This window comes from Tenrec ecaudatus, chromosome 1 (genome assembly GCF_050624435.1).
Source record: "Tenrec ecaudatus isolate mTenEca1 chromosome 1, mTenEca1.hap1, whole genome shotgun sequence".
In the NCBI taxonomy this organism is placed as follows: Eukaryota; Metazoa; Chordata; class Mammalia; order Afrosoricida; family Tenrecidae; genus Tenrec; species Tenrec ecaudatus.
In genome coordinates this window covers 188,159,791-188,173,995 of record NC_134530.1, presented here as the reverse complement: position 1 = coordinate 188,173,995, position 14,205 = coordinate 188,159,791, and the positions used below count along the sequence as shown (strand labels likewise).

At 47.8% G+C, this 14,205-nt stretch overlaps 1 protein-coding gene across 1 annotated transcript in view; it reads left to right on the top strand.

Annotated features, from left to right (window-relative positions):
• The first annotated feature begins 438 nt into the window (after positions 1-438).
• Positions 439-14,205, top strand: part of TNR (tenascin R) — an 82,744-nt gene continuing 68,977 nt past the window's right edge. Inside the window, exons 1-4 of the mRNA XM_075541246.1 lie at positions 439-943; positions 3,457-3,933; positions 10,537-10,800; positions 13,626-13,741. Coding sequence (XP_075397361.1) covers positions 439-943; positions 3,457-3,933; positions 10,537-10,800; positions 13,626-13,741 — 1,362 coding nt within the window. The remainder of the gene's footprint in view (positions 944-3,456; positions 3,934-10,536; positions 10,801-13,625; positions 13,742-14,205) is intronic.

Genomic DNA, 14,205 nt, shown 5'->3' with positions numbered 1-14,205 from the left:
CCCAACTTATGGAGATGTCTGCACTGACCGCACAATTGATTGAAAATTGCACCATTGGACCCTTGAGCTTTTCATTGGTCAATTTTGGGAAGTAGATCACTAAGCCTTGCCCTCTAGTCTCTCTTAATCTGAAAACCCCACCGAAACAAGTACAGTATCATAGCAACATGCAAAGCCCCACTGACAGACAGACAGGAGATGGTCACGCAGGCTACTTGCCAGGCACTGAGTTCATGTCTCCTGCTTGCAAGGTGAGAATTCTACTATTGTCCTCGGCTTGAAAATCCTTAGCTGTCTATGTTTGACTTTGTAGGATTGTGTAGAACCGTCTTGCTAGATCTCAGAGGTTCTCTTGTTCTTTGGTTTCTCTTTCAGAATCCCACAACTCCATGCTGTGTGCTGCAGGCTGGCCTTGAACCTGGTGCTCTGGCTTAAAGGATGGGGGCAGACGGGGAAACCATGGTTCTGAAGAACATGCTTCTTGGTGTCAACTTGATCCTTCTGGGCTCCATGCTCAAGCCTTCAGAATGTCAACTGGAAGTCACCACAGAAAGGGTCCGGAGACAGGCGACAGAAGAGGAAGGCAGCATGGCCAATTATAACACCACCACCACCGGCAAAGACCCGCCCATGGTGTTCAACCATGTGTACAACATTAACGTGCCCCTGGAAAGCCTCTGCTCCTCGGGGCTTGAGGCCTCTGCCGAGCAGGAGCTGAGCGCTGAAGACGAGGCTCTGGCTGAGTACACAGGCCAGACCTCCGACCACGAGAGCCAGGTCACCTTCACCCACAGGATCAACCTTCCCAAAAAGGCCTGCCCATGCACTGGCTCGACGCAGGTGCTGCAGGAGCTGTTGAGCCGAATCGAGATGCTGGAGCGGGAGGTGTCCATGCTACGGGGTCACTGCGACGCCAACTGTTGCCAAGAAAGTGCGGCCACAGGTAGAGTGTCTCTTGGAGGCTGGCAGGGAGCACTTGCAGCCCTGGTCTCAGGAGGAGAGAGAAGGTGCCGAGCAGGAAGGAGAGCAAGCAGTGCATTCACCAAGAAATCTGGCAACTCTTCTCACAATCCGTGCAAAAAAAAAAAAGTGCCTGTTATATGTCTGTAAGATCTAAATATGCTCCTTCCCAAGGGCTTCCATCCAGGGCTTCTCAGCACGGCTTAGGCAGTTTGAAATACATTAACCTGATTTGGGGAGAATGAGTCAGGGAATGGTACATCGGTTCAGCAGAGCAACTTCTGTGGCGAGTGGGGAATTTGATGTCTGTCTTCATTCATCTTTGGTTTTCACAGGCTGCTGAATTGATATCTATCCATGTTAACCTGAGGGACTAGAGAATGCAGGCTCTCTGTTCAGTCAATCGCAGCCTCTTTTCCATCTGTGTAAATGATAGTCATTAAGGTCTCAGAGGACCTGTCCCCATCTTTTCCAGCCAGACAAAAGTTTTCTCCCCAACCTTACACACACACACGCGTACACATGCATGCGCACACAATCACACATACCACGTGCACACATTTGCATGCATGCACATACATGAATGTATGCACAGAGCTTATCCAACACCTACCCTGACAAAAGAGTGAATGTTCAGAGGATTTTCCTCTAGCCTTGTCTACCCGTTAACCAGTCACACTTATGAATTATTATCTTTACCTATTGATGATAAATAGTTATATCTTCAGAGACAGACTGCTCAAGTTCACATCCTGCCTCTGCTCCCCACTAACTTTGTGGCCTAACTAAGCTACCCTCCTGTCCCCATGTACAACAATGGTGGTAGAGTTACTGAAATAGGAAAACATCTATTCAGAAGAGAGTGGTTTCTTAGCACCACAGGAGCACAAGCAAGAGTTGCCTTTGTTGGCCCACCAAGGAGCAGAAATTGATTCTTCCTCCTGCAGGGCCTTCAGCTTTTCTCACCCCAAAATAGGATGTTAAAGTCATTCAATTCTGTTTTTCAGTGAGGGGTCTCTTACCGCCCTGGGTTCCAGCTTTGAGCCCTGCAACACCTCCAGCCTCTCCCAGAATGAATGTAGGGCGTGGCAAGGTTGGAATTTCAACAGAACCCGGGACACCAGCATGTCCAGAGAGTTATCAGAACACATTCACCCTGAGATGCCAAGATTAGGAGCCAACTTTGAGTAGGGAAATGTTGCATGGGTTCTTCCCACCTCCTGATCCACCCCATTAAGCAAAGCCATTGAAAATCGATGTGAAGACCAGAGGATAGAGTCCAGTTGTTGGGTCTCTTGCTCCCCAGTGAGGACTGTCAGACCAGTTCGCCTGGGTAATGGAGCAGGAGAACAGGCATGTCACGGGCTTCCATGGATGAGAACACTTTGCTGCCTATGAAGTCAGGTGGCTTCAATATATGGGCTTTTCACCAGCCTCCTGCCAGGCTCCTTGGCAAACATGATACAAACCTACAGAGAAGAGTTATGTTAAGCAATATCAGTGTTGTATCCTTTCAGGCCATCGGGGGGAGGGGCAGCATTAAGTGGGAAAATTCAACAAGGATATAACTCAATAGCTCACTTGTCTTCCTATCGCAGGACCAAGTGCAGAGAAGGATGCCAAGCAGGTACTCGGTTTGTGTTTGTTTAATAAGTTTGTCTGAATCATGTGAGGCAGATCAATGAGCAAATCTAGTTAACAAAGATAGGTATGGAATTCTCAAGGGACTCCCGTCAACGGTAACTAAATGAGACCAAGGCTCTAGGAAGCCTTTGAAGTGACTCAGGCACCGAGTTTTGATGAATGGGCAGCGTTAAGCCAGGAGGCAGGAAGGAAACGCAGTAGGGTGTGAGTGGAACCCGGGACCTTCTGTGAGGCAGGCTCACTCCACAACCACTTGGTCCCTTTCACACCCAGTCAGCATCTGGAGTCTTTGCCAGAGGGCTATTCTCAGACTTCTAGAACCTTCTGATCCTTCCCTAAGAGAGGATGGAAAGGTGTGGGAATTTACATCTCCCTAGGACAGACTCTAACCCAAAAAGAAGGGTGGCCTGCATTGTTTCCAAAGTCCCCTGTAATACTGCCCCCAAGTTACCTTCCAAGGGACTTTCTCCCACAATGCATCTGACTGAGGCATTCCCAACCTTCTCGACTTCTTTCCTGATCAGTTTTGGTTTGGTTTTGTGTTCTCCTGTGAATTCTCTCCAATAAGTCACTTTCACAGATCCTTACCTAATATCTACTTCTAGAGAGCCCCAATCTAGGATACCAGGAGAGTGAGCTCCTCCTTCATCTTTGCCCCCAACACAATGCGAGGTGCAGAGAGCCCATATTAGGTGAAAGTCTACTTCTTAAATGGAATCTATACCAAACTTAGCTCCCAAACAAACAGACCTGATCAGGGAGTGGGGGCAGGTCTCCCCCCATCCCTCTGCATGCACCATTCCACAGGGGATGCCTCCTGCTGCCCTCTGACCTTCTCCTTGACCATTCCAGGACAACTGGACTATATCCCTCACTGCAGCGGTCACGGTAACTTTAGCCTCGAGTCCTGTGGCTGCATCTGCAACGAAGGCTGGTTTGGCAAGAACTGCTCGGAGCCCTACTGCCCGCTGGGCTGCTCCAGCCGGGGCGTGTGTGTGGACGGCCAGTGCATCTGTGACAGCGAATACAGTGGCGACGACTGCTCGGAGCTCCGCTGCCCAACTGACTGCAGCTCCCGAGGGCTCTGCGTGGATGGGGAGTGTGTGTGTGAAGAGGCCTACACGGGCGAGGACTGCGGCGAGCTGAGATGCCCCGGGGACTGCTCGGGGAAGGGCACATGTGCCAACGGCACCTGCTTGTGCCCGGAGGGCTACGTTGGTGAGGACTGCAGCCAGAGGCGGTGTCTGAACGCCTGCAGTGGGCGAGGCCACTGCCAGGAGGGTCTCTGCTTCTGTGAAGAGGGCTACCATGGGCCGGACTGCTCCGCAGGTAGGAAGGGGAACTCCCTGGGGTGCTGGCGAGGGAGGCCCAGCCAGCCAACTGGAGGTGGGGAAGGGCAGGACAAGGGTGAGAAGCACTTCAGCTCAGGAACAGCGGCTGTGGTGGCGATGGTCACTTTCCACTGTGCTTTTGGTGGTACAGACAGGGTCAAGGTCAAGTTGATGTGAGCCCTTTCTGTACCTCAGCAGGACTTTGAGCACTCTGCCTGCCCCAAATTCCCTCCCTCGTCTGCTGCTGTGCTCCAGGGAGGCTGCCGCATGTGACATGGTGGGTCATCTGTGAGACGCTCTGGTCAACTTGGAACTTACAGATTGCAAGGTGTTGTTAAGTCATGCGATCAGCCAGTGTGTCCACATGGAGAAAAGCATCTGCAGGCCAGAAATGAAATATAAACAGGAATACAGTGTTAAAAGCACCAAGCAGGGACTCAAATCCTTACCGTTAGTACCGATTATTAAAAGGACATGCCTCACCTTGTTCCCAGTGGTCTTATAGCACAATGGAACCAGAGCCAGAGATGGCCTGGGGAAAACGGGCACCAAAGCAGATCCTAAAACGGAGGTTTGAATCAAACAGGAGGAAGGTACCAATCTGTCACTGATGATTTCCCCCCGATAAAATCATATTATTTTCATTATTGCTCATCCTCTTCTGACCAATTCAATGACTGTCGCTGATACATCTGTCTGTGTCTTGAACAAAGCAAATTAAGCAATTGAACCCCTCACCATCTAGGATTCAATCGGTCATAGTAAGCTCAGGGTGCCCCTTGGGAAGATGTTAAAGCTTTCAAATGACAGCAAACAAAAACATGAATAGACCTTCCTGGCGACGGATTCTGGGAATGTTCCGATCAGCCTTCTGACATACGCTGAGGAGAAAAGACCTGGGAGGACAGCTTCTCCAGCCTGCTGCTCTTCTGAGCCACCAGCGGTTTCCACTTGGACGGCCGACTAGTCAAAGACAAGGTTGCTACACATGTGACTTCAAGTTAAATGCCCCCCCTCCCCCAACATCAAAGGCAACAGTGAAGAGAATAATAGCAACAATGCGGTTTGTTGTTGTTTTTTAACGCACAGTGCCACCAGGACTCCTTAGTACCTGCTTTTGACTTTTTAAAACCATATTTTCCTTTTTGATTGTTTTTTTTTTTTTTTTTAGAAAATAATGCTTTTCCTAGGGGGGAAAACAAATGGTCCTTAAGAGCTTTGGTAATGGTTGTTGCCGTATGCAATTACCTCCTTTAACCTTTTATTTGTGGAATTGAAGTATCTTTCTAAAAACATAGTCATCATACCCATTGTCCCAACGGGAAATCTAAGCAGATATTCAGCATTATTGTTTCTGAATCCAAAATCAGTAGGCAGTTACTGGAGAAGCCAGCTGCAGAGCACTGTGAATTCCCACCCAGAGGTGAGGTGGTCCCGAGAGACGATCTGAGTCCTCATCTGGAGGAAGCTAAGGATAATTTGGGGTCACATCTGTGTTGTGGGTATTCTAAATTCCACGTGGCTCTCAGCAAAGTCGGCCATTCTTTATTAGGCTGGACATATCTATCGTGATTTTTTTACCCAATTTTCAAAGGCGGTGGATCCATTTGCCAACAACATCCTGATTTGGATTTGCTCTAGAGTGGAAACAGAGTTGCAAATAAACCCTAAGGGTCACCTCAGGGATAACTCAAAACTCAACCACCTCAAACTCACTGCCATTGGGTCAGTGCTGACTCATAGCGACCCAATAGGGCAGGGTAGAGCTTCCCCTGGCCGTTTCAGAAACAGTAACCCTTTACAAGAGTAGACTGTCACGTCTGTCTTCCGTGGAGTGGCTGGTGATTTTCAATGACTGACCTTGTGGACTGCAGCCCACCCATCACCACTGAGCCACCAGAGACCCTTTAGCAGGTGCTAATGTAGCTCCAACTGGGGCAAGTCCAAAGCAGGAACACAAGTTAGCTCCAAAATGACACTTCTGTGCTGTTGGAGGAGGACTCCTGTAGGCCCAGCTAAATGACTTTACAGACTCAAAGAGTGTGAGGAAGGACAGCTGCAGAATCTCCTTCTGTTGCTATAGCAACCCTGGGGTCACCATTTATTGCAGGAGGTGCAGCTCTTAATGCTTGCCTTTCAAACCAAGTGCCACAGGTTTCTACCAGAGAAGTCCCCAGGTCGTTACCCAAAGTGCTACTTTGCTTGCTCTTTGGAAGAAGGCTGAAGGAGAGGGAGCTATTTATTCACTGTTTGACATTTCTGGCCAGGTGTACACCCTACAGCGCTGCCACTCCCCTGGCCCACAAGAGTGAGGAGAGGAGAGAGAGGGGGGCGGAATGAATGGAGAAAGCATGGGAGCCACAAAACAGACTTCCTCGTGGGTCATTCTCATCTCTTTGGCAAGGGCATGGGAAATAGCTGCCCACTGAGTGGATTTCGTTCTGACGGCCCTGGGACTCTTGAGTTTGAACGTAATTGAACAGTGCTGGCAAAGCCACTTCATTTGACCCCTATCCTTGATCTTTGTTCATCGTGGGCCATGGGACACAATGTCAGCCGTTCCAGCTCTGTTCTCTCCTTATGTAAATATAACAGAACAAAAACATCATACAGGTGAGCTTTGAAAATAGGCCTTAGAAATAATCTACTGTGGGCTTCTCATTTTACACATCTAAAGAGCAGCGGTCCAGAGAGACAGAGATTTTTTCCCCCCGTAGCCAGATAGGCTAATTAATAGTGGAGTGAAAATGAGAGCCCTGATCTCCTACCTGCTTCCAGCACACTTTAATCCTCTCTGGATGCTGAGTAGAAAAGAATTGGGGGAAAAAAATAAAAGTGTTAAAAGCCACACACATTTCTATAAAATGGTCTTTTGATGTGAAAGTTGAACCTTGTCTAATGATTTTTTTTAAAGCTCCATGTTAGAAAAGAGATAGAGATGCACATTAAACCATTTGTCCACCTCTGCCCATTGAAGGTGGTCGGTGTGGGCGCTGGCCAGTGAGCTGGCCCGAAGTCCTGGCCAGTCAGCAGGATAAAAGAACCATGCCACTGGTCTTGGAACAATCCAGAAACCTGTTCCCTGGACCTCCTGTCAGACCTGTGGATATTCATCACTGTCAGCCTTCTGCTGCTGCCAGGACTGTCTCCAACCCACCGCCCTTTGGCACCCGAAATCATGGGCTCTTAGGAGAAAGCACATCAGAGAACTAATTCCAACCGCTTTCACCACACAAGGGCAGAATTTGTGCAACTCTAGTGAGTCAGCGGCATGACATCTTTGCAGATCAGCAAGTTGGAGGCCTCAAGACACAATTCCATTTTTTTGGCAGGGGGAGGCCAATGGGCTCTTTCCAAATTTTCAAAGTTGGAGCCACAAAGAGATTAAAATTAAGAATACTCTGTATCCACCATAAGTGCATTGACTGTGGGCTTTTGGTTCTTTGATAATTTGATTTGTAGTTCAATGTTATTTAGTGCTATAAGGTTTATGATCATTGTATGCCGTCCTTGGCTGCTCTTAAATTGGCCCCCACGCACAACAGAACAAATCAAACCCCAGTCTCCTGAGTGGAAAAGGAGAATTTTAGCCACTTGTGCCCCTGGATCCAATATGCACAGCTACCAGTGAGTTACAGGGCACATTGTGATGGTCACCTCCGTGGAGGTATGGCCCCCAAGAGCATTTCTGCCATGAGTGAAGACAGCAGTTAGCACTAGGTTCTCAAGCCAGACTAAAAACAACTTTCTGCACTTCTTTTTGACTTTCAAAGTCCAGAATTCTCTGCTCAGATCACCTTTCACAGCTGCTATTAGCTTTATTTTCTGGGAAGAAGCAATCAAAAGGGAATAAACTGACTTGATCCAGCTGCCTTAAGAGTTTATGGGAGGCTTGGCATTGGGGTGGCCATTTCTGTCACTGTAACAGCAGAAGTCCGTGTTTTACCACAATAGGCAAGCCCTGGTGAACCATTGTTTTTGTTTTTGTTTTCAAAAGAGGTGTCTTTTCCTTAGGAGAAGTCCCAGCCTGGGAATCACATGTTCCCATGTGCTCTAAGATGGTCACGTTATTTCCTGATGTTGCTGAGTTTGGAGGACTGTTGACAGAGTAAATCAAACATCTGACACAATCGGAGGTCTGCTCCACAAATTGGAGGGGCAAGAGCATGGCACCTGGAAGACCTGGGTTGGAGAGTCACCCCCACTGGGATCTGATGATCAGAGTTCTGGAAAGTCCCTTTCTCAAGGACTCGGTTTCCCCAGTGTAAAATCAGAATTATTATGTCTACGTAATTGACTGGACTACTTAAAAGATCTCCTTTTAACTTCTAGTTAGATGGTATGTACAAACATGGTTGAATAGACTATGAGGTGCTAAATAAATGCAAAACCATGTAATATAATGGCTAAGAGGATCTAGAGTCATTCCGTCTCCATTGAAGCCCTAGATTCTATGAGTTTGGGCCATAGGACTCAACTTCCTTCTCTATAAAATAAGAACCAAACCCACTGACATCAAGTCAATTCCAGCTTGTGGTGGCACTAAATAGGAGCAGACAGCCTCATCTTTCTCCTGTGGAACGACTGGTGGGTTTGAACTGCTGGTCTAGTGGTTATCACCCAGCATGTGACTCTGCTATCAAATAAGAGTAAAAAGCAGACCTGTCCCATGTTCTTAGTGCATGGATGAAATGAGATCATCCACGCAGGAGTGTGGATTATAAAACCATGTCCCTGTTGCAAATGTTCAATAAAATTACACAACCTTCCAGCAGAATATATTTATTCTACTTCCCGTGGTCCACAAGTCCTTTTGTGCGCATCCAGATTGTCCCAAAGGTTCCTACTGTCATTCTAAGCGTTCATAATATGAGACTTTTAAATGATGCAAACTTATAAAATCTGTGAATTTAAGTTGTACTTAAACCTACTTTGTTTTGTAAATTAAAGGAAATCAATTTTGAATGGTGCATTTTCATCAGCACATGGCATCTTTAATCAGAGGAAACTCTGCTTCCTAGACTGTTCTAGCTAACGAATAGCTGGGGGCAAAAGCACCCAAAGAAAATTCTAACACACTAATAGATGTTCCTAATTTCCTATTCCTTGATCAGGGATTAGTTGAAGGGCCCTCCATTTCTGCTTTTTCTGGGAACTTGGGCGTGCACGCTCCACTCCCATGGATCTGTGGAAAGATCTGTCCTGCCTAGTCCTCTAGATGGTGAACAAGTGGGATTAGTGGTGATAATGGCGAACAAGTGAGACTACCCAGAAGAGTGACCATTGTTGAACTAACTGAAGCCCCCACTCCATAAAAACATGTACATTAAATACGAACATTCAAATATTGAACCTATTCTTTCATTTAATCTAGGCAGGTCCAATTATAGATGCACTTGAATTCGCTTCCTAATTCATCCTAAGGTTTTGATTATTGAAGACGAACACTACTGGCGGAGGTCAGGGTTAGAATACAAGGTTATCTCAGTGAGTCTCCAGCTTCAGAAATTCTATGAGTGGGATTTGAGAAGTCGGACAAGAAAGAAAAGAGAAGCCCTTAACAATGATTCGTTGACATCGCTCCCGAGATCAAAGTTGGTCAAAGCTGATCCCAACATTAAAACTTAATGGAACCCACATTACATTTCTTTTGAAACTTAAGCAGTCTCCTTTCACAAGGGGAAATACTACCATAAGAGGCGATTGTCCATCTTGATCAGGCCATGGCATAAAGGATTTCTGGTTTGGGCTTCTTCAACTTAACAAAATAGCCATTGTGTCCATTCTGACTCAATGGCCCCAGAGTAGAACTGCCCCATGGGGTTCCAAAGCTGTCACATTTTGCAGCAGCAGATCTTTCACTCTCAGAGCAGCTGTGAGTTCTAAGCAAAACCTTTGGGTTCTCAGAGGAGCACTTTAACCACTGTGCCACCGGGGCTTCAGCAAGGTAGCGAAGAATGCCCCTTTATTTCCATCTACCAGAAACCATGGCCAGCGGTGTGCTATTAAATACAAACAGCTGGTTCTACAAAGACGAGAGCATTAAAAAAATACTCTGATTGGTGGCATTCACCAATTTCTGTTGTGTAAATCCTTCCTCCACGGTCAACTCCATACTGCCAATCCGACGTCATTTGACAATGGCGCTGAGGGGGGGCTGTGCAGGAGCACACAGTGACATCGCCTCCACCACACAGATACAGTGCACAGATACTCGTTGGTTTCAGTGAGCTTATTTGGAAGTGATGCGTTCTAAATATTTGTCCTTGGTTTTTAATGGAATTAAAAATTAGTTCTAGGTGGATATGATTTGATCTTTAAGAACAATGGCAGTGTTTAACAGCCAACTTGTAAAAGCCCTGAAATTTTAACATTCAGTTTTCATGAGCTCTTAGGAGATGGTCCCAGCATGTCACTAGCCTGTGACCCCATGGAGGTGAGGGAAAGATGGGATCCTCCCGGCAAAGGGACTTACTAAGTGCTCAAGGCCACTGAGCCCAGCAGAAGCTAGAGACCGGGCATGTGGGACGAGATGCGCAGAAGTCCAGGCTGGGAAGGCAGTCCTCTGAGCTCATGCTATCTGTGTATTGCCTCCTGGTAGTTGCCCCTCCAGAGGACTTGCGAGTGGCTGGTATCAGCGACAGGTCCATTGAGCTGGAATGGGACGGGCCGATGGCAGTGACGGAATATGTGATCTCTTACCAGCCGATGACCCGGGGGGGCCTCCAGCTCCAGCAGCGGGTGCCTGGAGATTGGAGTGGTGTCACCATCACGGAGCTGGAGCCAGGTCTCACCTACAACATCAGCGTCTACACTGTCATTAGCAACATCCTCAGCCTTCCCATCACTGCCAAGGTGGCCACCCGTACGTACCATCCCCCCTTCCTGCTTCATCTTTTTTTCTTTTCCCTCACATGAGATCATGGGCATTCATGATAGGGGTGGCTTTTCTTAATTCTCCAGGGATGCCTGCTACGTCGCCTCGTTTGAGGGGAAAGGCTTCGGACATGACCCACTAGGAATGGGCACACCATGAAAACAAACGAACCTTCTGACTTTAAAAGCTTCCAAATTCAGCAGCCCCCATACCTTAGAGTGGCGAAAGAACAAAAAGCTCTCTGATAATTGAGGTATCATCTAGACTCTGATTCGAAACCAACTGAAGTATGACACTTAGCTGAACATTCACCCTTGTTAAGCATTCAAAGCCCGGAGATGGGAAACCCGACATGTAACAAGCAAATGCTAAATGGTCGATTACACATCGCAGAGCGTTTGGGGATGGGGGTGGGGTTGGGGTTGAATCTTACTTAAAAACCAGAAATAGCATAATTTCTTCATGGTCTTTTGTTGAGCAAAACATCTTGGCAGCCCTTTTTTTAAAAATTCATTTTTGTTGGTATTGTTGTGAATAGTCCTTTTGACCCTAAATGTTCAGGTTCCAGACACAGTTTAGAAAATGCGGTGGGAAAAGGAGAAGTAGAAAGAGAGCCAGAAGGCAAGCGGAGCTGTCCTCCTTAAGAAAATGGACAGTTGTTCTCTTGTTTACATGAGGGGAAACTCCTACACATGAGCCGGTGGCCTTCGGGTAGGTTTATGGGTGTACAGAAAAATAACAACACTTGCACACTAATTCCTAACCTCGACGGCGTCAGGAAGTGGAATGAGAAAGAAGCGGGGACAGCAGTGTTTTTATCTCGTTCTACATTTCGGCATTCTTACAGTGTTCCATGGAGCCTGTGTCACTTAGGCATTTCAAATATCAGAGGAGGGAGCAGGTGCAAAGACATTCACCCCACAGAACTGTGCGGTGTGAGGATGCCCCTCTAGGACCTCATGCCCCCAAACCCACTGCTCTGTCTGCCGTGCACCCAAATGCCTGCGTGCCCAATGGAGGCAGGAAGTCTAGGGGGGAGGGAAATAGGGGAAGAAAGAAGAGACCTTCTAGAGGAGGTGAACTCCAAGCCACACAGAGCTTCAGCAGCGACAGGAAGCAGGAGCAAGAAGGGACCGTAAGCCCCTTAGCATTCACAAAGCTCTGGGGTCAGCAAATAGGAATATACACTAAGGGAGCCGAGCCCATTTTATAAACATCTCCAATGGAAAGATGATTTATAATCACAAATGCCAGCAGCATTCAGAAAAGAGAGAGCCCAGCCCAGGCAGAGTGGGCTGTTGAAAGCTTCGTAGAGGCCCCCGAATTTGGCCTGAGGTTTGTGGGATACTTCCGCTAGATTGGGTCAGGCAGAGAGGGAAGAATTTGAAACGCCATTTTACCCCTCGCTTTTCAGGTGGCAAAAATCCAGGTATCATGTTGAACCTTGCCAATGAATGTCTGGTAACATGTCTATAATTATCTCTGTTTATGTTTGATTTTGTTTTTAATCCTCTGGTGCCTGGACCTAGTTTGAAGGATCTGCTAGGATTGTGTCTGGAGCCAGGTCACCATGTGCTGCTTTTCCTACCTCATCCTGGATAAGCCACCCCCTCAAGGGCCTGGCCTCACTCCCAAATTCTCCGCTCTGATCTACAGTCAAAGGCAGTGATGAGGTTTCCGCCTCCGGTGGCGTGTATGATGCCAATTCAGGGCATCCCCTCCGGCAAGCTCCCAGGTGACAGGGGAAAAACCATGTCAACTCACCGAACAGCCTTCCACTTGAGTTCCCACTCAGCCCAGCCTTTCTACCAAAAAGCACCAGGAAGCTTCCGTATAGGAGGGATGAGAATCTGCCAGCTTTCCAATGGGAATATCCCAGGAGAGGCGAAGCTAAAATGAGAACAGGCTCCCTGCGGGACTGAGAAAAGGCATGCTATCATACCTCAGGGCTGGTAATTGGAACTCCATCAGGACAAGCATACTTCCACCTCACAAAACCTGTGCATGTGTACGTGTACGTGTACGTGTACGTGTATGTGTATGTGTGGTGGGGGTGGGCAGGAAGGGTTAGGGACCGAGAGAGAGATGAAGAGAAAAGAAAGGAAAATAAGAAACATGAGGCAAAGACACTGAGGGAGAGAAGAAACAGTGAAGGGGAGGAAAGGAGCAGTTGGAGGACGGAGAGGAGAACGTGAGCAGAGCGCAAATGCTCAAGCATCTGCTATTGCCCTCTGTGTATCCCTTTAAGGTGCCTGCGTACAGGGAATGAAAACCCCGATCAGCCAAGGCTTGGATTTCCAAACTCACCAAAATACTCCGAATGCGCATCAGCTCCTCAAAAATTGCATCCCAGTCTGAATTCTGATGATGTCTTGCTCTGCACTAAACAGCCAATTCTCTGGGGCCCCACCCCTTTCCCATGCATGGAATGAGACCACAGGTGCTGGACATGACCTTGCCTCTTGGGAAGCCTCCTCAGACGGTGTTCAAGGTCTCTGAGGGAAGGTGGCATGTTAAATCCCAAGATTTACTCCATTGGTCATATTAATACATTTTTCATATTAATGTTAACCCATTCTGCAATAGGAAGCCTTCAAACCGGTGCCTTCGATCGGGTTTGTTAAGTTCACTCCTTGGTCCCACCAACACTGAGCACCGAGCCGCAGGAAAGGGTTCCTTACGTTCAGAATAAGATGGGGGTTCCGCCCACCACTTGGTTCCACAGCCATGGTATGGAGGGACTTCATCAAGGTGATGCTCCTTGTACCTGCGGGGACAGCCCTGACCTTGTCCCCCACATTGCTGTATTCCAGATCTCTCCACGCCCCAAGGGCTACAATTCAAGAGGATCACAGAAACGACTGTGGAGGTGCAGTGGGAGCCCTTCACATTCTCCTTTGATGGCTGGGAGATCAGCTTCATTCCAAAGGTAACACCCAGTACTGAGCCAGCCTGCCAGGTGACCTTCTTGGAGCATCTGTACGCCCAACTTGGAGTGAGGAGCAGCCAGATGGTACAATCTAATGGCTCTCTCCAGCAGTAAGAAAGTTACCGTGCCTAGTGGCCCAATAGCTAAGTGCTTGGCTGTGAATGGATAGCTTGGGGGTTCAACCTCACCCAGTCGCTCCATGGAAGAAAGGCCTGGCTATTTGCTTCTGTAAAAATCTACAGCCTAGCCCACCCTGTGGGAGCACTTCCACTCTGTCACAAGGGATCGCTATACACAGAATATTGACTTGATGGCGCCCGCCAACAATAATTCCCTGAAGAGGGCAGTGGCATTTCCTGAGCTAGAGAACATTCCTTTCAAAAAAGAGGTGGTGATGACTGACTAGCAAAAGTGACCTCAAACCTAGCCCCTGGTCTTCAATAGCACCAGGATGTAGGAAGCAG